Here is a 23,171-nt window from a genome sequence, read left to right as displayed (position 1 = left end):
TATAATATGCAGAAGGTTGTATTTCTGCTATTGTATTGTGGTCAATATGAGCTACTGAGCTACTATATAGTGCTACTGAGTTGATCAGAAACCACGTGAAACATAGTTTTAGGGGACATGACGCATCAAGAAATCACAAATGATATACAATTTAAAATAAAAAAACTTCGCATGAAAGGAATGAGCACTAAGTTTACTAGTGTAACTAAGTTCTTAGTGTAACGAGCGCGAAAAAAGCTTTGAGTTGGGGCACACTTCAAAAACGTAGGAAAGTTCTGCGTTTAAAATTATTTCATAATATATTTCATTCAAGAACTGGAATAGACAGAACCAATTATATAGTCAACCCTGATTATTTGTCTTTGCTGAGAGATCATTCACTTATAGTTAAAGAATACGATGCCGGACTGACCTTTTCAAAATGTCTTTTTTTCCCCAAAACGACTTCGGAATGGAACAAGCTGCCTGAGGAAGTAGTGTCCATATTACCAAATGATTCATTTTCTTCCATGATGTGACATTTTGTATTTATAATAATTCTGTGTTCTTTCTATCTCAATGTTATCTTTTTTTTTCAACCACCTGCACGCAGTGGCATTTGTATACTTTTTCTTTTTCAACCCCCCACTTTAATGCCGGACAAGGGCGCTGCGGGTATGATGATAAATAAATAAATAAATGCTGAGCATCATCATCATCAGCCTGACTACGCCCATTGCAGGGCAGAGGCCTCGCGCAAATCTCTCCAATGAAACCTGCTCTGCGGAGGCCGCAGCCACGCTGTCCCCGCAAACTTCTTAATCTCATCCGCCCACCTAACTTTCTGCGGCACCCTGCTACGCTTTTCTTCTCTTGGAATCTATTCCGCTACTCTTGGGGGCTATCGGTTGCCTTGAATTCGTATTACTGCCCTACTCAAGCCCATTTCTTGATTTTGTTTCGACTAGGATGTCATCAATCCGTAGGATGCGTTGTTGGGCAAGTTGGTTCATATTGCATTAGAAAGATGGGATGCGCGCGTGGCACAACCACACGAAAGAAGACTGTACGGGCGCAAACTAGCAACTGAGGTTTATTCAAGTAATCGACATTTATACATAAGCATGCAAGCACTGGCAACAAAGGGCATCAAAGGCAGATAGGGCGGATAAAAAACGAGATAAAAACACTAGGTGGATTCAGGTCATGATGTTTTCGAGGAAACGTGGGAAACACATACGACGAGACAAGAGCTTTTTTTTAAGCACGCTGTCAACTTTGAGACAGGAAAAGGGCAGAGACCAGAATAGCGTGCTGTAGACAGCACGATCTTCTGGACTCTGCCCTTTTCCCATCTCAACGCTAAAAATCTCGATTTCCTTTCCGTAGCTCGCTTCGTTGTGTTTAGGGAAAACAATTTTCGTTAGCCTCCACATTTCTGACCCATAGGTGAGTGCCGGCAAGATGCATTTGTTATATACTGTTCTCTTCAGGGATGTGGGTAAACAGACATTCATTATATGAGAAAACCTGCCTACTGCGCTGCACTTCATTCTTGTTCTTCGTTATTTCTCTTTCATGGTCCGGACATGCGATCACTATCTTTCCTAACCAGACGCCTTCCCTTAACCTCGCTACCAATTGTAAGCTGCTGTTCCCTTCCCAGACTGGTCAGCGCTACCTTGGTTTTGTGCATGTTAATGTTTAGACCTACCTCTCTGATCCTGCCAGTTAAGTCATTGATCATGCTTTTCCGTTCACCTCCTGATCGACCTAACAAGGCAGTGTCATCAGCGAATCACAGATTACTATCGTATTCGCCATTGACTCTTATGCCCAGCTGCTCCCAATCCAGGCGGTTGAATTCCTCCTGTAAACGTAGTCGAGGGTTCGACGGCATACCGTCTGGCCAGGAATCATGGCTTGATAAGATTCCCTGGCCACTGACCATAGCGAACCACAAATGACGTGTCCTTCTGTGAACGCGCGGCGAATAGCATTGGCGAGATCGTGTCTTCCTGCCTGAGAGATTTTTTAGAGACATAACTTCGAGAATGAACAGACGACCACAAGAACGGGCCAGGAATTTACATATCGTTTTTACACGACGTTGTCCAAAATCACGCGCTCAGCCGTTACATGACGTTAGATGACGTTTTTACATGACGTAGTTGAAAAAACGCGCGCTCAGCAGAGTACAAACTTATGGAAGGGTCGATGATGCACTGGCTAGCCTTTTTATGAATATGAAAGGCCTCGAAAAGAAATCTTGCTTTCGTGCTTTTACTCCTGCCTAAAACCGTTGCTTCCTTAAACCATGGCGCGCAGCTGCACACCATTACGTGCGAAACTGGAATCGCAAGCTTATCTTCTTGTATCAAATTTCGAGCATGATTCCTTATACGGTCATTGAGGCAACGCGCTGTCTGCCCAATATAGCACTTTCCGCAGGACTGGAGGATCTTGTACACCCCTCCTAATGCAGATTTGAGGAAGTCTTCTTCATGCTGCTTTTTGCAACCGCGCTCGCCGTCACCACAGATGCGGGGGCACAGCGTCGGCAAATTATTTGGTTCGGAGAATACAAGAGGCACTTTGTGCCTGCTGGCCACTTTTTTAAGATTTTGCGGCACCTCAAGAATATAAAGCATCACCTTTCGGTTCGGGCTTTGCGTGTTCAATTGCGGCCACGTTTCGTCGGGGACGAAATTCCTTTAGGAGGGTTCCGGCTACTGCCGTAAGGACCGAGCAAGGGAAGCCTGCAGCCAAAAGTCTGCGTATATGATGGTCGAAACTACTGTGCATCACGTGCGGACACGATATATGAAGCGCGGTTTCCAGGCAGAGCATTGCAACAGCTCTTTTAACGGTCTTAGAGTGAGACGAGTCATAGGTCAAGAGTTCCTAGGACAAAAAATCACCAGCGAATTTCTGATGACATTAGATACCTGTACCACTTTGCTGTTGCTGAAGGCCACTGTATAATTTCTCAATGAATACCATCTCACTGCAGCATCCCGGCCAACGAGAGAGCAAAAGATGTTTGTTGTGTTGGGTTTTATGCACGTGGGCAACTAAGGCCATCATGCGCCAAGATCAAGGTATAAAGAAATTGTTTCCTTGCTGTTCACAGAAATATTATAATCATCGGTGGTGTTGAGGAATTAATACATTGGATAGTGTTACTTAGCGATGAGAGAAGAAAGAAATTTTAAAACTGGCTAATAGTAGAAGCTTTAAAGAAGGTCGAGTAGCCCATCCCTGGCTGGGCAAGGATGTTGAGACTCCAAATAATCAAATGAAAGCCTCCGCCATCTTCTGAGAAATGAGGCGGTGGCTGAGGTTTGTCAAGAAATGAAGCAATATTATGGGTAAAAGTTTAGAGGTTCTCGCGACAATCTGCTTCACTTAAAAAGCTAAAAAGACAAGATCTGTCAACAACTGCGGCTTCACCTAAGAGACACATTGGGCGTAAAGGGATTTGTTCAATATAAAACTGCGTATAATGCATTTTTCTTAGTATTTAGATTTTCGTGCAAGAGTATAAAATGTGATTAACTCTTCTTGTTTCATCTCCACATTTTTCACAGACAGGTCTGTCTTCTTTTGTGAGCAGAAAATGGTGAGTAAGGCGCGTGTGACCTATACGTAAACGGCAGAGAATTACTTCCTTAAAACGTCCCTGGTGTGCAGATGACTTCCCTTCATCTAAAACTGGTGGGCATGGGAGAGCGGCAAGGATGCAGGCGCTACTTTATCCCTTGTTTTTCATTACGCAGTGGCTGCAGATGACCTATCCCTGGTACGCTGTTTCCCGCAAGTGCCTTCGGAACTTCCGGCACCTGTTATCGCCGACGAAGACCCTGACCTTTCTCTAGCAGCCTGCGGGTTGCCGATTCTGGTTTCACCGTCTTCCACCGTTGGAACAACATGGGTACTCTATCACTTCAAGACAACAGCATTGTCAGCGCCAACAGCGTCATCACCTATAAACTGCCTGTTCTGAAGCGCACGTTCCAGGTGGCATGGTAGAGCGGCAAGGATGCAGACAGTGCTTCATCCGTTCTTTTTCATTACCCAGGTTAGTTAATGTTATTCTCTTTATTCTGAGCGCTCCAGCAATCGCTGTTTGCTCCTCAACCCATGCCCGCATGTTCTGCTGTTATTAGCTGTTGACAACAACCTACATGTGAAGAATTCTCCACAAACGGATCGTGTGCACGAAATTCGCCCTTCCTGACATCACCTACACATGCCAACGACACACGAGGGTCTTGCACCTCGTCCGTTCTCGGTGATTAGAGATCAGTGGCCGTTCACACAAAATGTACTCGTGATCTCAATTCCTTTTCACAAATATTCCGAGCCTCTTGAATAAACGCGACGCCCTATCCGCCCTGATAGACACGTGCGCTGCCGATGTGATTACTGGCTGTGAACGACATTACACTGTTTATGGGCGATCGGTTGCTGGGATTCTGATCGCTGCTGCGGATGACTTGTTTTCTTATGACGTTCTTACCCTCGGGGCTCGAATTCCTTTGCACATGTAATAAAATAAACTACAAGGAAGCCCATTTCGTGGCTGTTACCGACCCCCTCAATTTCCAAGCAGTTTTTGTGATGACCTCGATGACTGTCTTAAAAAAATTGCACTCAGGTTTCTAAGGGCATCAATTTTTCTTTTAGGCGAATTTAATTCCCCTGATATATTGTGGGTGGACACTTTGCTGTTCGTTCATCTTCAGAGTCGCTAGCCTTCCTTGACTTGTGTTCAACGTTTAATCTCTGCCAACTTCTGAAAGAGCCAACTCGAATTACAGCATCCACTGCCAATATCCTAGACCTTGTTCTAACCACTTGTTCTAATTCCGTTTCATCTCTTACACGTTTGCCTGGACTAAGCGACCATACAGTTATAAAATTCACTCTGCCGTCTTGTCCACCCCGACCAGTCAAAAACTATAAGGCAATTCGCGATTACTAAAATACAAATTATTCTGCAATTAACACAGAACTGGAAAAATCTGCAGAAATTTTTGCGCACATTTTGGGAACTTTCACTGTGCGATAACTGGTCTATTTTCGAAGACAAACTAGAAGGCCTTATTGATAAGTATACATTCTATTTTGTAGAATGGCATGCACTAAACGTTCACCCTGGTTGAGTGTTTCTTTGAAGCCACTGCTAAACAACAAAAAACGAATCTTTCGTTCATGCATGCTATCTAACTCAACTGAGATGTAATGCTTATCGTACTGTGGCATCGCACTACAAAAATGCCCGTTCCAGCGCGAAACGCAACTTTTTTGAGATACCTTGCCTAGACTGCTTATTACTAACCCACGAAAGTTCGGACCATCCTTAACGTGAAACCAAAAAAAAGATATCGTACTGAGAGATGACCAAGTTGCGCTGGTGCCACCGAACCAATGTTGCACATTATTAAGTCGTATATTTTCTTTATGTTTCAAAGCACTCTACCAGTTAGTCTTCCCGGCATGTCTACCCTCGACTCCCAATTGATGGCTGCCATCGCCGTTGACTGGGAGGGAATTTGCAAACTTATCGATAATGATAAAATGTCTTCTTCTGCGGGTGCTGACGGTATCAGCCACAAGATGTTGAAAAGTGCTGTTGCTTATTTTTCACTTATGTTATCCGAGATTTTTTGTCAATCATTGCAGGCCGGCACGCTCCCTGACGACTGGGAGTTGGGCAACGTGGTTCCAGTACACAAGTCTGGTGATGTTCACAGCCCTATAAATTATAGACCACTATCACTAACTTCTACTCCATGCCGATTACTTGAACGTCTAATCTATTCTGCCCTCACGAGTCACCTTGAGTCCAATTCATTTTTTACAGCACATCAACATGGTTTTCGAAGAAATCATTCATGTGAAACGCTGTTGATAGAATTTACTCAGTACATTTCCCAGCTTTGGATCGTTCACCGATTCTTGATTACATATTCAGTGACTTTGCTAAAGCCTTCGATACCGTGCCACATCCTCGTCTACTTCTCAAACTTTGCAAACTAAACATAGACAGTGACCTATTAAAATGTATAGAGTGTTTTTGGCCGGTCGTACTCAGTGTATGACAGCTGATAACCATAATTCTGATCTTTCTGCAGTAACATTGTCTATGTTACTGACCGCCGGAAGATCGTGAGCGATGCCAGCTGGATGGAGTGGACGCACTGGCTAGGACGGCTACCAAGAGCGCCAGCGGATATGGGTCTACGGTCAACAAAAGCGCGTTGTCCTGTCCACCTTTCTTGCGATTGTCTCGTGTGTTGTGCTTACTTTTGTACGTAGAACTAGCCCAGCACCGACTAGCCCTGCACCGACTAGCCCAGCAAGAAGTGTTTCTATGACGGAAAATCCTGCAGTTCGGAAGTGATGAGGTCAACTTCGAACTTGCCTTTCAAGATTACCGAAACCAAGGTTTTTTGCATTCAAATAATTGTGGAAGGATAGAGCCCTCAAATTAGAGCTGAGTATCACTAAAATCTTTCTGAACCGAACCGAAGCACAGATCTTCCTGCGAGAGAAATTCAATTACTTCCTTTGAATTAGCATTCTCTCGCAGGAAGATCTGTGCTTCGGTTCTATGCGGGCATTCTCGATTGACGTTGAAAATCTTTTCTACTCAATTCCCCAGAAAGATATTTTAATCACAGTGAAGGAGAGCATTGAAACTAAAGGCACTGTAGGCTTTCAAAATGACGTAGGAGTCTCTCTGGAAAATTTTTATCGCTTTTAGAATTTTATCTTTCTAGTACCTTTGTTAATTTTGAGGGCGGGAAATTTGTTCAGCGCGAGGGCGTCTGCATAGGCTCGAGCATCGCCCCGGTGCTTAGTGAACTGTTTTTAGCAAGTTTGGACAAACGCATTGAAGCGCGCCTTAACGACAACAAGATTTTACGCATTTTTAGATATGTAGACAATTTTCTTGTGGTAGCAAACGTGAAGACCACAGAAATGAGGATCTAATCCAGCATACTCTAGATCTTTTTAAGTCCTGTGCCGGAGCTCTGAGTTTTACCCATGAGCTTGAACATAATGGTAGCCTACAGTTTCTTGATGTTCTTTTTTTCTTTGGGGGTTCACACGTTTGCCACATGTACCAGCCAAGGTCCAAGAAAGCAATTTTGAATTTTGATTCGGCCCACTCCAAATTGGTAAAAAGAGGCATTGCTAAGACATGCCTTCTTGCTGCTTTAGAAAAGTCTTGCTCGCACAAGATGCTTGAGGGCGTTGAAAAGCAGGCGGGTCGCATGACTAATGCAGGTTTTCCTGTGGAACTGGTTGCATCGGTCGCCGAGTGTCTGATACACAAGATAAAAGCTGGGGACCATAAACTGACGACTGAGCGACGAGCTCACGAACGGGCAAGATGCGTTGCACTGCCCTATGTTCACCAGTTTACTCACCGCCTTAAAAAGGTGGCCTCGAAAGGCAATATTAGGGTAGTGCCTACTGCACACAACAAACTCGGCAAACTTTGCAGAGTGGTGAATGATGACTGCAACAGAAAGCTGTCATGCCCCATCAAGCATGGGAAGCCGTTTATGGCCTGCAGGACCAATGTGGTCTACCGGATTCCGCTATCTCGCGGAAAGTGCTACATCGGCCAAACCGGCCGTTGCATCAATGTTCGCCTCATGGAGCATAACAATTTGGCAGCTGCGATATCAGGTCCGGGACACTTGGCGGCACATTGCAAACGTTGCAAACATGATGACAAAAAATGTACCCCTTTGTTGAGCAGACAAGTGTGATTTATGTCAGTGCAGATCAGAAAGAGCGGGAAGTATTGGAAGCCTTTCTCATTCACTCGGAACGGCAAACCTGCGTGAGCAAACCGAATGTTTATCTGTGCACTAAAGATTTGAGGTTCTGGTATCGGGAAGTGCCATCACGCATGCGATTCAAAAGTTGATTTTTTATGCTCCTGATTGTCGCCTATAAATTCGTTGTTGTTCTCGAGAATAAAGTCAGTTGATGTCTAGCGCCTGTGCTGTCTTTCTCTACCCTGTCGTCCTTGTTTTTTAAGCGCTACTACTATGTCCTCTCAATCTAAACACCAACTAGCCCAGCTGTCTGCCTTAAAGGTGATTAAATAGCCTTACTAAGTCACACTAGAGATGAACTGCAAAGCACAATCAATGAGTTAGACATGTGCAGCTGAAGGATGGTCAAAAATTAACATGCAGAAAACCAAAGTATTATACGATGGTCCGGCAGTCAAACAACAGCTCACAATTAGTGCGAGGTGCTGGAAGCGCTGAGGGCATACATCTACGTGCGGCAGATAGTGACAGCTGATCCGGACCATGACGGAGAAATAACGAAGAATACGAATGGAGTGGAGCGTACATGGCAGGTTCTCTCAGATCAGCAGTAGCGCTTTACCAATATTATTAAGTCAAGCTTAGAGGAAGCAGCGATCTATGGAAAGAAAAAAATTGCCGACGATTAGGTTACTTCCTAATGCGAAATCTGAGCGCAGCTCATCAGCTGTTTCAGCTTTTCGATAGATTGAGGCAAAGATTTCGAGCAAGATATGTATGGACTGTAAAGAAGAAGTCTATCAGCACCCGCAGTGGGAGCGCCGACGCCTAGCGCGAGACGAGAGCGCTGACTGTTCGAGCCTGGACGTGCGATTTTGCTGGTCCGCCTGGTTGCCCCGGCCAAGCGCCTTTTGCCAGTAAAGCCCATTACAGTACAATTATAGAAAACTTGTAATTTTTCCCACATATTCCTTCTTCAAGAAACACTCCACTAATTGTTCTTGATTGTCATGAAGGATGCTTTTTGGACGGAGAAATACATGAATATATGATCCAATTCCTGCTGCAATACCTGGTTCTCAAAGACGAGGTGTGCGCAAGTATTTCGCGAGGTTGTCAGAGCTGTGGGAGCCGTTACGAGCCAGAGGAACGGGATGTTCTCTCGCATAAGTGATATAAAATCCCCGCTTCTCTTCATATCTACATTAAAGTCCCCACCCGCTCTACCACCCTGGCAGGAGGCCACGCAGCTAAAGCACGATTGAGGTGCCCACTGTTCCAAGAGAGCAGTTATGCGCCTTCGCTCAGGAGCAGATGTCCAACGAGATGCGTGAGACAAATACTGCGCACTTCCTTTCCTCAAAAGCCAATTTAAAAATTTTATCTTCTACTTTCCAAGCCCCCGCTCTATTGGTTTCGCCGCTGTGGGAGACAGATACTGCGCATTTCTTTTCCTTAAAAAATACCGAAGACACTTTGAAGATTCTAAAGTGTTCATGGCGAAAGCCTTGTGGTCAACCCACTACCGCTTCCCCAAACCGCTTGGCGCGAAATCACTGGGCCGCTACGGAGCCATGTGTCTCACTCACTCGACTGCAACGAGCCGTCTGGCGAAGGAGCGGCGGGGCAGCTGCCACCGCCGACGCGCGCGCGCTCGTCCTAACACTACTGTGTGACGTCACGGTTGCTATGCAAAGCTGCGCCCGCCACTGGAGCGCCGGTTGCTAAGGAGGGGAGGAGGTTGCGCTTTTACGCTCTCCTTTCCAAGCTCCCGCTCCATTACTTTCACAGCTTAAAGGGTGTCCACTGCTGGTTACAACGGACAACGGCGGCAGCAACGGCAACGGCGATGCCGCGAAACGCAGAAACGGGCGCCAGAGAGCTCCGCTCTAAAATGATGGGTGCAACGTTAAGAGACCAGAAGTGGGCAAAGTGGATGAGGGAACAAACGTGGGTTATTGACATCCTATAGTCATATTTAGGCCGAAAAATAAAGTTATCCCACCGCACGATAATATTATATTAAACTCGCGGGCTGTAGAAATTGTTGAGCAGTTTAAATGCCTTGGGGTCATATTTTCTGCCAGTATGTCATGGGATTATCATGTCAATTATATCTTGAAAAAAACAGCTCAAATCACTGGTGTTATAGGCCGTCTAAAATACATACTTCCCACAAAAACTAAGATGCTGGTATACAATTCATTATTCAACTCGCATTTAAACTATTGCCAGTTGGTGTGGGGCACTACAACATTCACTAACCTTGAACGTATTCATTTAATGCAAAAAAGATATCTCCGAAATGCATATAATTTACTGTTCTAACATCCAAGTGCAGCGTTCTTTTGTCATTCCAGAGTTATTAAAGCACATAATCTTTATAAATATCGCCTCAGTGTTACTTTTAAAACAGAAATCATGAAGAATGTAACAAATCCTAAACATTTAGCAGAACTAAGGAAAAAAGAATCAGTCTATCCAACAAGACGTGGCGAAGAATAGGCAGTGCCAACACCACGACTAAATCTTGGTAGGGAATGCCTCCAGTACACACTTCCATCTCTTCTAAATAGGTATATCCACATTAACCTCGATTTGTTTTCTTTTTCACGTCGTGAACTATATAATTTGTTTTTGAATAACATTGTTTAAGTTTCATTATGTATACGTATTGCTGTTTCGTGTATTCTCCGGTGCTTCCTTGATGTGCTTGTTTTTTAAAATTGTATAAACTCTTGTGTTGCCTCCCTGTCAATAATTCGGATTGTAGACTCGTCAAGCTGCCCAAGGGCAGCTTTTTTCTACGATTCCTCCATCTGTAGTGCGAGATGGGAAATAAACTTTGATTTGATTTGATTTGATTTGATTTAAAATCAAAAGGAAGAAGTGGGCTTGGGCGAGGAATGTAATGCGGAGGCAATATAACCGATGGTCCTTAAGGGTAACTCAGTGTATTGAAAGAGAAGGCAAGCGTAGTAGGGGGCGGCAGAAAGTTCGGCGGGCGGATGAGATTAAGAAGTTTGCTGGGATAGGTTGGCCGCAGCCAGGATGATGATGAGTAGCAATGACCATCATGATGGCAACTCTGGCCGCCAACATTTCTTGGTCAAGGCGTCCCGTCATTAGGGGTGGAATAACGTAAATATGAATTTACGAGGGCCCAAACAAAATGCGATTTGCAACCACAAAATGAAAACGTGACGCAACGTTTCACCGAGTATGACAGAAAGGAAATACCAGCGGACGTTTAGGAAAAATGTCGCAAAGATGCGATTTTTGCGGAGAGTATCTGTTCACTTAGAAACATTCTAGTGGATAGCTCAGCACATGGTATGGCGGAACGGGCAAGTGTGACTCCTCCTCTCAACTGTCGGCTTCTTCCTGTTATACTCGATGTTAATCCGTGCTGCTGTCTGTAGTTGACAAGACATTCAGTGTCGGCTTTAAGCGGTGAAAAGTTAAGGTTCCATCTGAACCTACCTCTGGTTGCTGTACACTCTCTCTTCAAAGTCTGCGAAAGGAGCATCGATGAACGTGTCACTGCAATTCTTGATTCCTGGCGAGTCGTCGCAGTCGATGTGCCGTACACGAGCTAGGAGATAGGAAAAAATTTACGAAGGTTACGCTTGTTTCATGACATTCAGTAGCAATCAAGCCTCACGAATTCAATCAGAAGCTGACGTCTGTGCTCGGTTTCGTGGGGAGTCTATCCCATGCTCGCTCAGCTCAGCTACTGCTGCGTCTTTTCACCGTTCGCGCATTCGCTGCCGGCCACGGGTAAGAAACTCTACTTAGGCTTCGTTTAGACATTAGCGCACCTAGTGGCTTGAGTGGTGGGGGGAGGCAGATGAGGAAAGGCGGGGAGATTAACGGGCAGATGAAACCAGTTTGCTGGAGAGCTTTGTTTTTGAAAGCTAAAGCCTTCAATAACTGACAAAGGCTTTCACTCCGGCTCGCGTTCAGAGAGCAGCTAAAGGAACGTATTAAAAAAGGATTTGTCAAGATGAGTTCGCAACGCTAATAAAAATCGCAAATATCCTACTTCTTCACATGAAATTTGGGTCACATAGGAACACGAAGCAAAACTAATCTGCAATAACAATTATAATGGCTAAGATTAACATAAAATTGGTAATTTCTTGGCCTAACCAAAAATCAAATATTACGTAAAAATATGCAAAAAATCGGAATAATAGTATAGGCTATATTTTAGACAACTGGTACAGGGTGGCACTATCAGCAATTGTACAATAACATTATGCATGTTGAAGTCGAATGACGGCCTAGTAGGTCTTGGTACGTCGAATGCATTTTTTTTTCAGCGTGAAATAGAAATGACAAATAAGGAAAAGGTACAATATACATATTCAGGTAAAACAAAGCACGACGAACAGTATATGAATTGCATAGATTCAATATCATGATTTAAAGCTGGGGGTCTAAGAAACTTTTCGGCTCCTGGTTTGTTACATTTGACGAACATCTCAATACTGGTCAGCAAAAAAAGGCATCTGGCAGTCTATACGTTGCCAGCCGCAGTTTGTTCTTATGGCAGGTGTCCTGATTCCTCTACAAGGAGAATACTCTGAACTTGGCTTTGGAATTTTATTTATTTACAAATACTGCTGTCTCTGAGGAGAGACATAGCAGGAGTGGGTAAATACATTAGTAAAAACAAATTACATGGGTAACATAGAGATAGATAATACAGAAGCATTAAAAACAGATCAACAGGTTAAATTGTCAGGCAACTGAACAACAAACTCTTCAATTGGCAATAAACGAATTGAGCCGTCCAATCTATTCCAAATTTCAACAGTTAGAGGAAAAAAAGAAAATTTTAAACAATCTATATGTGGTTTGAAGGGAACAATGTTAATTGTAGTTATATTGAGCTTACTCATCGTTATGTACTGTAAGAGTTTATCAGAATAGACCTTGTTTGCTCTGATTAACAAGTATTTTCCGAAAAGCGGACTTGTGTGAAGATGAGGTTTGCTATATAAGTTTTAAAATATTCCCAAGGTCTATGTCTTTAATTAAACTATTTTAATCAAATTTTGAGCTGTTGTAGTTTCGCTGACCAGTGTGCAGTAGGAAACCCACGAGTAGAGCAGACTGTAATCTAACCTTTAGGGCGAAAACACTATTCCGAAGGATTAAATCCGAGCATGATCTTGCGTTGCTTGTCCCAAGAGAAATAACTAAACAAAAATATATCAAATATTATTGGCAAGTGGGAATGAACTCTTTCCGACGACCACATCAGCTTTGCTGTCAAATGCCCTAGAGCTCCGGGCTCGCCGCATTTTTTGTGTTCTTGATTGTGTGGAAATAGTGCTGAAAAGAAAATCCGAGTATGCTTAAGCCACAAAACAACAGGCTGAGCAATACGAGCCCGCCATAATCCTGTACGACCGCAGTGTTTCATATACAAAGAGCCTGGGAGGAACACACATGCATCTAGACACGGGAGCCAGCTAGGCTGCTCTTCCAGGACAGCGCACCTAAACGCACCTGAGCGCACTACTCGCATAACAGAAATTTGGCTGAGTGCAGTGATTCGGTCTGGTGGTCCACCATAGGACTGTTCGAGAGACTAAACAGTCCCATGAACATAAATAGATCACATAGCATTGCACTTTTTTTTTTCAACAGGTTAAAAACGGATACCGTAGGCTGTGGTTTCAATGCTCTTCTTAAGTGTTCTCTGTAATAATACCCCAGAGCAACACAACATCTTTGCACAGATTACAACACTGGTCACGGATCTCTAGCGCATTGGTCACGCGGCAGTCAGCGTCCACGGTACAGACATCTCCTTAGCATGAAGCCATGCCTTGATAGGCAGAGTCGACGTGTGCAGTTTAACGAAGAATGCGTTCTGCAGCAGGAGAAATACACATTCACTAACAGATTTTAGAATACTGGTGTCAACAAACTGCAGAAAAGGTTGCCGATGCAGCGGTACATAAACAAACACTCGGGTACACCGAAGCGATGATAACAAACCTTCAAAACATTCATACAAAATCGATTAGATAGTAGTAGTAGTACAAGACCTTTATTCGGCCGTAAGTTGCAGGCCGAGCATGTCGACCGCTTGGGCGACCAGAAGTCACTGTTCTTCCTCCCCTTCAGCACCAAGCCAGTCGAGCCAGGTGGTGATGGATAAAGAAAGTGGGGGATAGGAACCCGACTGCTGAGCAGCCGGGAAATAGAAGAGGCAATGGGCCAGGTCCGCATAGATGAAGGGGCAGTTGGGACAGGAAGGGTCTGATCGATAGCGATAGAGAAAGAGCAGGGACGGGGTGATAACTGCATTCATTTGGAAGTCCCGAAGAAGACGAGCCTCCGGCACCGTGAGCAATGGATGAGGGGGAGGGTAAAGGCGTTTGTCGAGGCGGAGCTCAAGGTAGACCTCTTTCATGGAGCGGCGAAGGGTGAGTCTCCCACCGTCCTCCGAGGGCTTGGGCCAAGGGATCAACGGTGCCCGGAAAAGTGTGTCGCGGGCCAGCTGATGGGCCTGCTCATTGCCGTCAATCCCTGAATGCCCAGGGACCCAGTGGAGGAAAACAATGGAAGGCTGCAATGCGGAGACCGCTCGTTCGACCTCCTGTTGGAAAGAAGGGGTTAGGTTGCGTTTCTGTATGTGGTGTATAGCGGCTTGTGAGTCTGAATAGACCGTGTACTCCTGAAGAGAGGGAAGGACAGCAAATGACTGAAGGGCATGCGCAATGGCGAGGACCTCGAGGGACACTGCATCCGGAGGGTGTAGATACGGCCCACTGGTGTGGGTTTCAGGAGCGGGGAGGTGGGGATGGTACACGGCGTAGCCGCAGGAACCTCGAGGAGCCACGAAAGAGGCATCCGTGTCGGCTACACCCTGGGTATCAAAGAGAGGGAAACGGTGCTGCGCGGCCGCATGACGGCAGCCGGCGTGCTGGACGGGGGACATGTTGGTCGGGAGGGGGAGGATACGAATATTGGGAGCCGGGGTTGGAATAGGAGAGGTAAAAGGGGTGATGGGAATGGGCGAGATACCCGCTTGAGTCAGTAACTACTGACCCTGACGGGTCAGTGGTTACTGCGAGTCACGATGGAGAGAGAGAAGAGAACGGAGAGGATGAAAGAGGCCTGTGGCAAAGATCTTAGCGGTAGAGGTAGTGATAGGGAGGTTGAGAGCTGCCTTGTAGAGGCCCACAAGAGCAGTCTCGAGAGTGTTGAGGTGAGTCTGATTGAAGGAAATATAGGGTGCAAAGTATAACACCATGTTGAGGGCCAGCCCGTGGGCAACTCGGCACGCATGAGCCTTGTGGAGACCCGAGCGCCGAGTGACCACGCGCCGCAGGAGGTGAGTTACCGAGTGGCAGGTGGTGACAGCGCTGTGAAGGGCTTGCACGTTCTTGGCCGCATGCAAAGGAAAGCCAAGAACTTAGCACTGCGTGACGACTGGAATGGGAGAGCCAGAAAGGTGGAGAGAGACGCAGTGGTTGTGTGAGCGCCGGTATGAGGAATGGTTGAGAAGGAGAAGCTCGGATTTTCCAGGAGCAGGAGAGAGGCCAGCGGTGGTGAGAAAGTGGTCAATGAGATCGGTGAGATACATCTGTAATTCCAACAAGTGGAAGACATCACCGGCTGTTATTTTGGATAGAGCAAACATAGAAACACTGCGGGAAGAAAATGTGCGATAGACTTCACAGTGCACACATCTAATCTACCACAGAAAGCTAAACTAAACAGTGATTACACCCAACACGAAACCAAGATTATAAGCACCTTGAAGACTTTGCTTGCAGGGATGAGGGTTTCAAGAATTCCTTCTTCCCACGGACCATTCGAAAATGGAATAGCCTGGGCCGAGATGACATGAAGAGCTCAATGCTCTAGTTGTTTTGGGGTATGCTTTATAAACGTTTTTTTTTGTATAAATATATTTTCTTATCTTCGTATTTTCTTTTCATTCATCTCATGAAATTCTTGACATTGCACTCTCTGCCATTCCTTTCCTTGCCTGGGAAATCTCATGATTTTTCTTGTTTATTTTTTTATGCGCGTGCACTTGTGCGTTCATAAACTCTCTATAAATAGTGCTACACATGATAACACAAGCTATTTTTCGTCACACATCCGTTTCGTGCTTCTATGCTGTCACTGGGGTGTAATACCCTTTATATATATATATATATTGGGAGTATAACTCGTGTAAAAATTGTGTCTCAGCATGTGTGATTCAGGTGTGCAGCACCCTTTGTTCCTTTTTCTGTTTTGTTTATTATTGTTCCTAAGATGATAGTTTTGCTTCAAGTATTGTTTTCTTAGCTTTGAGTTATCCGTTTTCTTTTATATTAATAAGTTGTTAGTTTGTTCCTTTCAATTGTAGAAGAAGGACTTCGGGGACGGCGTCGAGGTCGGCGATGGAGCGGGGCGACCAAGACCAACACGATCTGCGCGAAGGCAATTCCACAACCGCTTCTTCTTCATCGGCGTCCAGCGAAGGGGTCCATCTTCTTCTTCACAATGCCCCCCAGAGAAAAAGGAGCCATCCTGGCGACTTAAGGGGACGAAGATACGATGGGGTCGTAGATGTATCGTAGATGTAATGTGTTGATGTATCGCTTGTACTACTTTGCTCTGGAGACATTGAGACCAACCCCGGCATACCCAAGCCGCGCCCGGTCATTTCAAAGTCAGAATCAAATGAGGATCCTGAAACGTCTATATTAGTGATGCTTACAAGCATCAACGACCGGACCTTAGAATTAGCTAAAGGTCAAACCCAGATCTGCGCAGACGTTAAGATCATTAAAGACAATCAAGCATCACTGGAAAGCAAAATACTAGATGTATTCGATCGCCTTGAAGTTCTTGAATCAAAAACTAACATTCTTAATACTATCCAGCCTGAGCTGATTTCAATTCAGGACACTACTAGACGTCTGACATCGCACCAAGCGGTACTGCAGTCTCGTCTAGATAGCCTGGAAGACCAGTCGAGAAGGAATAATCTGATCCTTCATGGCATTCCTGATGAAAGCGAATCATGGAATGAGACTGAAAAGAAAAAGCTTGCTGCGTTGTCGGAAGTACTTGACGACGATTCCACACAGCTAAGCATTGAACGTGCCCATCGTCTCGGCACTTTTTCACCCTCAAAATGTCACCCTATTATCATCAAATTTTCCTCCTTCAAAGACGGAATGAAAGTGTCAGACCTCCGTACTAAACTAAGTGGCAAACAACTTTCCATGTCTGAAGTTTTTTCCCCCGCCACTCGTTTTGCCCGCAACAGAATTCGCGAAACAGAATTCGCGAAAAAACTGCCGCGATCCCCCAAGTACCGCCTGCGATATAACAAGTTGGCTGTTAATCGCAAGTGCTACATCTTTAACGCTGATACCGATACCATTGAGGAGCTGCAAGTCCAATCTTTTGTCAAAAGCGAGCAAAGCCGTTCCGCTCCCCTTGAGGTAAGCAATGTTTCGGAAAGCGAAGAAGATAACCCATAGCACGGAACGAGGGGAAGCGGTCTGGCTTTATCACTTCCTCGCACATCTGTTCTACTGGCTAACGCTAGAAGCATTCTTAATAAACGTGAATCGTTTCACTCCGCTGTCGACACGTGCGAGGCTGATATCATCGCAATAACAGAAACCTGGCTTCATCCTAACGTACATGACAGTGAGATATTTGACGATTCATCCCGCTTTTCAGTTTACCGACGCGATCGCACTCAGCGGCCGGGCGGTGGTGTCTTGCTTGTCATATCGAAAACAATACAGTCCTATCACATTCCTGTGCAAACTAACCTAGAATTTATTTGGGTCTGCGTAGAACTAAACCATCAAAAATACGTTTTTGGTGTATGTTATCGACCTTCAAATTATCCTTCCACGTTCACATCAGAATTGCATGATGTGCTTGACTTTGTTGTTACGCGGCACCCTGCAGCACCCATTACTTTGTTAGGCGATTTTAACTTTCGTGAGCTGACATGGTCTTCGGAAATAACTCCTAAATCATCCCCATCGTCTCAAGGCAATGAGTTCTTGAACCTTTGTTCACTCTTTTCTCTTTCTCAGCTAGTATCCCAACCAACCCGTCTATCAGATACCACTGCTAACATATTAGACTTAGTGTTGACATCCCATTCTGATCTTGTTTCAGACTTGACCTGCATGCCCGGCATAAGTGACCACTTCCTAGTCTCGTTTAATTTCTGCATTCCTTCCAATAACGCTGACAACAAACTCAAGCGTATCCGTGATTATAGCAGAGCTGACGTACTGGCTGTCAACGAAGAACTATCTTCATTTCTCGATGCATTTCTAACAGATTTTGATAGCCGGGAGGCGCAGGTGAACTGGAACATTTTCGTTGCTAAGGTTAACGAACTAACGGAAAGATATATCCCCCTACCCACCATTACAACTCATAAAAATGCACTGTGGTACAACGCTCACATAAGAAGGCTTTGTAACAGAAAAAAACGCTTTTACCGAAACGCAAAAAAAATGTAACTCCGTTTCGAAATGGGAAGCTTATCAAGCGGCAAATAGCGTGTATGTATCGGCAATGAAAAACGCAAAAGGTCAATTCCTACAGCACACACTGTCCAACATGCTCACAAATGATCCCAAAAAATTTTGACGTGCCAATAATCCCAATAGAAATCATTCAATTAAATTGTTAGATGAAAACTGTTCAACTATCGCTGATACTGATTGTCCTAAAATTTTAAATGAAACATTTTGTCGCAATTTTGTTGTTTCTTCCAGCGTCACGTTTCCTACAGTGGAGGACTGCCAATTCTCAATCATGGATGCAATATCCATCGAGCCCCTAGGAATAGAAAAACTTATAGAAAATCTTAAGACGTATACAAGCCCTGGAACAGATTTAATTAACGCGAAGTTCTTGAAGAGTACCCAACTTTATTCCTCAATCATCCTTTCCAAAATTTTCCAGCAGTCACTTGAGACGTCAGTGCTTCCAGCGGACTGGACGATCGGGAAGGTGGTTCCGTTGCACAAGTCAGGTAGTAATAATTCCCCTCTTAATTACCGCCCAATATCACTAACCAGCATACCATGCAAAATTTTTGAGCACATTCTATACACTAACTTAATTACCTTTCTCGAATCTAACTCCTTCTTCACTGACGCTCAACACGGCTTTCGCAAATCATTCTCGTGCGAGACGCAGTTACTTACTTACCTTCACGCACAAACTTCACACTATTCTGGATCGTCGTTCATGCGCGGACTGTATCTTTCTAGACTTCGCCAAGGCTTTCGAAAAGGTTAGTCACAAACTACTTCTTTTTAAACTTAGCAAGCTAAACTTCTCACAAATCTTTTAGCATGGTTAGAATATTTCCTTTGTAATAGAACTCAGTTTGTAATGGCTAATAACATTTGTTCTCCAATCACTTCCGTGCATTCTGGGGTCCCACAGGGGTCTGTCCTTGAGCCCCTTTTGTTCCTGATATATATTAATGACCTTCCTATTTCTGTTACCTCCCACATTCATTTATTTGCAGATGACTGCGTAATATGTCGTGAAATTAACGACTCTAACGACACTCTTCTTTTGCAAAAAGACATTAATGGAATTCTTGAGTGGTGTAAAACGTGGTCAATGGAACTAAACAAAACCAAATGTAAAGTACTACGTGTGTCACGCATTTCTACACACCCCACCTCTTATCATCTAGATAATATCGAACTAGAACAAGTGTCTTCATACCGTTGTTTAGGCGTTCACATAACAAGTGATCTAACTTGGTCTTTTCACATCAATTCAATGATTAACAACGCCAACCGTGCCCTCGGCTACCTTCGCCGTAACTTTTTCTCTGCCCCCACTTCCTTGAAACTTCTCCTCTATAAATCTGTCGTTCGTAGTAAGTTGGAATAAGCTGCGTCCATTTGGAATCCCTTCACGGAAAACCTGATCAGTTCCCTCGAAATAATTCAGAATAACTCGGCACGTTTCATCCTTCAGAACTATAACCGTACCGCTAGCGTAACCTCTATGAAGAATACATTACAGTTACCATTTCTCGCTAGCCGTCGAAAGCACGCTTGCCTTTGCTTAATTCATAAAATAATGTATTATAACCCCAGACTGCACCGCGATCTTATACTTCCTCCGTCATATGTTTCATCACGAGTTGATCATGCGCATAAAATCGGCATTCCTTTCTTTAAAACAAAATCCGCAGCTGAGTCTTTCCTTCCACGAAGAGCAAAGGACTGGAACCACCTTCCCGGAAGTACAGCCTCCATCATCGACCATCAGCGTTTTTGTTCCGCCTAAGCTATCACTGTATAATTAGAAATCAAACGCCTTGTACTAAACCCCTGTATACAACCACTCCCCTCTTCAATGCCCTCGGGCCTTGAGGGTAAAATAAATGAAATGAAATGAAATGAAACGGCTTAAGGCGCTGCACATGTACAGCTTCACGACCACGGCGCCGAAGATCAGAAGGTGGTGTAAGAGGCTCAACAATGTAATTGACTGGCGAAGTGCGCTCGACGACACGGTAGGGCCCATCGTACTTGGAGAGCAGCTTTGTTGAGAGGCCGGGACTGCTGGATGGAACCCATAGCCACACGAGCGAGCCGGGCTCGAAGTATAGTGCATTATTCTGAGTGGTGTCATGGTGATGTTTTTGGCGCCATTGAGAGTCGGTCGTGAATGATCGGGCAATCTGGCGGCATTCTTCGGCGTGCTGTGCAGCTTCGGTAACGGTGGTACATTCAGAGGCATCAGGTTTGTAGGGGAGCACTGTATCAAGGGGAGCAGATGGATGCCGACCGTAAAGCAAAAAGAACGGAGAGAAACCCGTGCTGGATTGCGTAGCAGTGTTGTATGCATAGGTGATATTAGGCAGCACAATGTCCCAGTCGGTGTGATCGGATCCAACGTACTTCGCGAACATGTCACCGAGGGTGCGATTAAATCGTTCAGTAAGACCGTTTGTTTGCCGATGGTAGGCGGTGCAAGTGCGGTGAATGACTTTGCACTGAGCGAGCAGGGCTTGAACGACGTCAGATAAGAAAGCACGGCCTCTGCCGCTGAGCAATTTGCGAGGAGCACCGTGACGGAGAATGAAGTGCGTCAATAAGAATCCGGCCACATCACGGGCTGTGGCAGCTGGGAGCGCGGCGGTTTCGGCATATCTCGTCAGATGGTCAACCGCGACAATGACCCAGCGATTGCCGGCAGCTGTGTACGGAAGAGGGCCGTAGAAGTCAATGCCAATGCGGTCGAAGGGTCTAAGCGGACATATGAGAGGCTGTAACTCACCAGCCGAACGATGAGAAGCAGGTTTGCGGCGTTGGCAAGCCAGGCACGATCGGACGTACCGAAGAACCGAGTTGTACATACCGCGCCAATAGCAGCGAAGACGGATTCGAGTGCACGTCTTGAAAACTCCGGCGTGACCGCACTGCGGATCGGCGTGGAAAGCTGTACATACTTCGGTCCGTAGATGGCGCGGGATCACGAGAAGCCATTTCCGTCCAGTTGAATTGTAGTTGCGCCGGTAAAGGAGGTGATCCCGAATCTCGTAGTGGGAATCTTGGCGGCGAACGGCGCGTGAAGGGGTAACTTGCGAATGGTTGGTGAATAAGAGAGGCGATCCATGGGTCCTTTCGTTGTTCGGCGGCCATGTCACTGACGTCGAGCGTAAACGCCACGGGGTCCAAGGCAGAGAGGCTGGCAAGGTCGGCTGGAAGCGGCGAGCGAGACAAAGCGTCGGCGTCTGTATGCTTGCGACCAGATCGGTAAACGACACGGATATTATATTCTTGGAGACGAAGAGCCCATCGTGCCAACAGGCCGGAGGGATCTTTGAGCGATGAAAGCCAGCAGAGGGCATGATGGTCAGTGACTACATCAAAAGGACGGCCGTAAAGGTATGGTCGAAACTTTGTGAGTGCCCAGACAACGGCCAAGCACTCCTTTTCGGTTACTGAGTAGTTAGTTTCGGCTTTCGTGAGAGTACGGCTGGCATAAGCGACCACGTATTCGCCGAATCCAGAGGGTCGCTGAGCAAGCACAGCGCCGAGGCCGACACCACTGGCGTCTGCGTGCACTTCGGTGGGCGCCTGGGGGTCAAAATGGCGCAGGATGGGCGGACCTGTGAGGAGGCGGCGCAAGGTATCGTAGGCGGCGTCGCATGCTGGTGACCACAGGGAAAAGTCTGAGTTATGGCCAAGGAGCTGAGTCAGCGGGGCGACAATGGATGCAAAGTTCCCTATAAAACGCCGAAAGTATGAGCACAGGCCCAAGAAGCTTCTGAGTTGCTTAATGGTAGTAGGTTTCGGGAAGGCAGTCACAGCTCGAAGTTTGGCGGGATCAGGGCGGATACCCTCCTTTGACACAACGTGGCCTAAAATAGTCAGCTCACGAGCAGCGAACCGACACTTCTTCAAGTTGAGCTGCAGACCGGCATTCGCAAGACATGTCAAGACCTGCTTCAGGCGAGAGCGGTGGGTCGCGAAGTCCGGCGAGAACACCACGATGTCGTCAAGGTAACACAGGCACGTCTTCCACTTCAGGCCACGCAGAATAGTGCCCATCATACGCTCGAATGCAGCAGGAGCATTACACAGACCGAAAGGCGTGACGGTAAATTCAAAGAGGCCATCGGGGGTAACGAATGCGGTTTTAGGGCGATCTTCTGCAGCCATGGGTACCTGCCAGTAACCGGAGCGTAAATCGAGCGAAGAAAAGAGTTCAGCGCCTTGTAAACAGTCCAATGCATCATCTATACGCGGTAGAGGGTACACATCTTTAAGGAACGAAACAGCGCAACTAAAACGAAGGACCAAGAAAAAGAGAGACACGAACACGCGCTGACTTACAACTGACTGTTTTAATCGGAAAACCACATATAAATATAAACCACATATCTCTAATCGCTGCGTCACAGGCTCACGTCGTCATCGCAAACTACTAACATAAAAAGAAAGGAAAAACCGCCCACTATGCTATGTTGGTACACATCTTTCCGCGTGATTTTATTTAGGCGACGGTAGTCAACGCAGAAGCGAATAGAACCGTCTTTCTTCCTCACGAGGACTACAGGAGAGGCCTACGGACTGTTAGAAGGCTCGATCACGCCATTCTGAAGCATAGTGTCAACTTGGGCTTCAATAACTCGGCGCTCGGTGGCAGAGACACGATAGGGGCGCTGACGCAGAGGAGCATGAGAACCGGTGTCAATGTGGTGGGCGACAGTTGATGTGCGGCTCAAAGCAGGCTGATGAAAGTGGAATGAAAAACGGAATTGATGAAGCCGTGCGAGAAGTTCAGTGCGTTGAGGGCCAGGAAGATTGGCGTCGATGGAGCGGAGGAAAACGTCAGGAGACG

General features: G+C 45.7%; 1 protein-coding gene across 3 annotated transcripts in view; it reads right to left on the bottom strand.

The window, feature by feature from the left end:
- Positions 1-23,171, bottom strand: part of LOC149325871 (uncharacterized) — a 141,979-nt gene that overhangs the window by 3,871 nt on the left and 114,937 nt on the right. For 2 of the 3 annotated variants that reach the window (XM_089563885.1, XM_089563886.1), the window contains one exon: positions 11,265-11,376. The exons of the other annotated variant lie outside the window; for it this stretch is intronic. In XM_089563885.1, the coding sequence (XP_089420011.1) occupies positions 11,265-11,376 (112 nt within the window). The remainder of the gene's footprint in view (positions 1-11,264; positions 11,377-23,171) is intronic. 3 annotated transcript variants of the gene reach the window in all.

The sequence above is a fragment of the Amblyomma mixtum genome, chromosome 10 (assembly GCF_055824585.1).
Source record: "Amblyomma mixtum isolate Tamu chromosome 10, ASM5582458v1, whole genome shotgun sequence".
In the NCBI taxonomy this organism is placed as follows: Eukaryota; Metazoa; Arthropoda; class Arachnida; order Ixodida; family Ixodidae; genus Amblyomma; species Amblyomma mixtum.
Note: the sequence above shows the minus strand (reverse complement) of the source record. Positions and strands in the feature narration are given on the sequence as shown.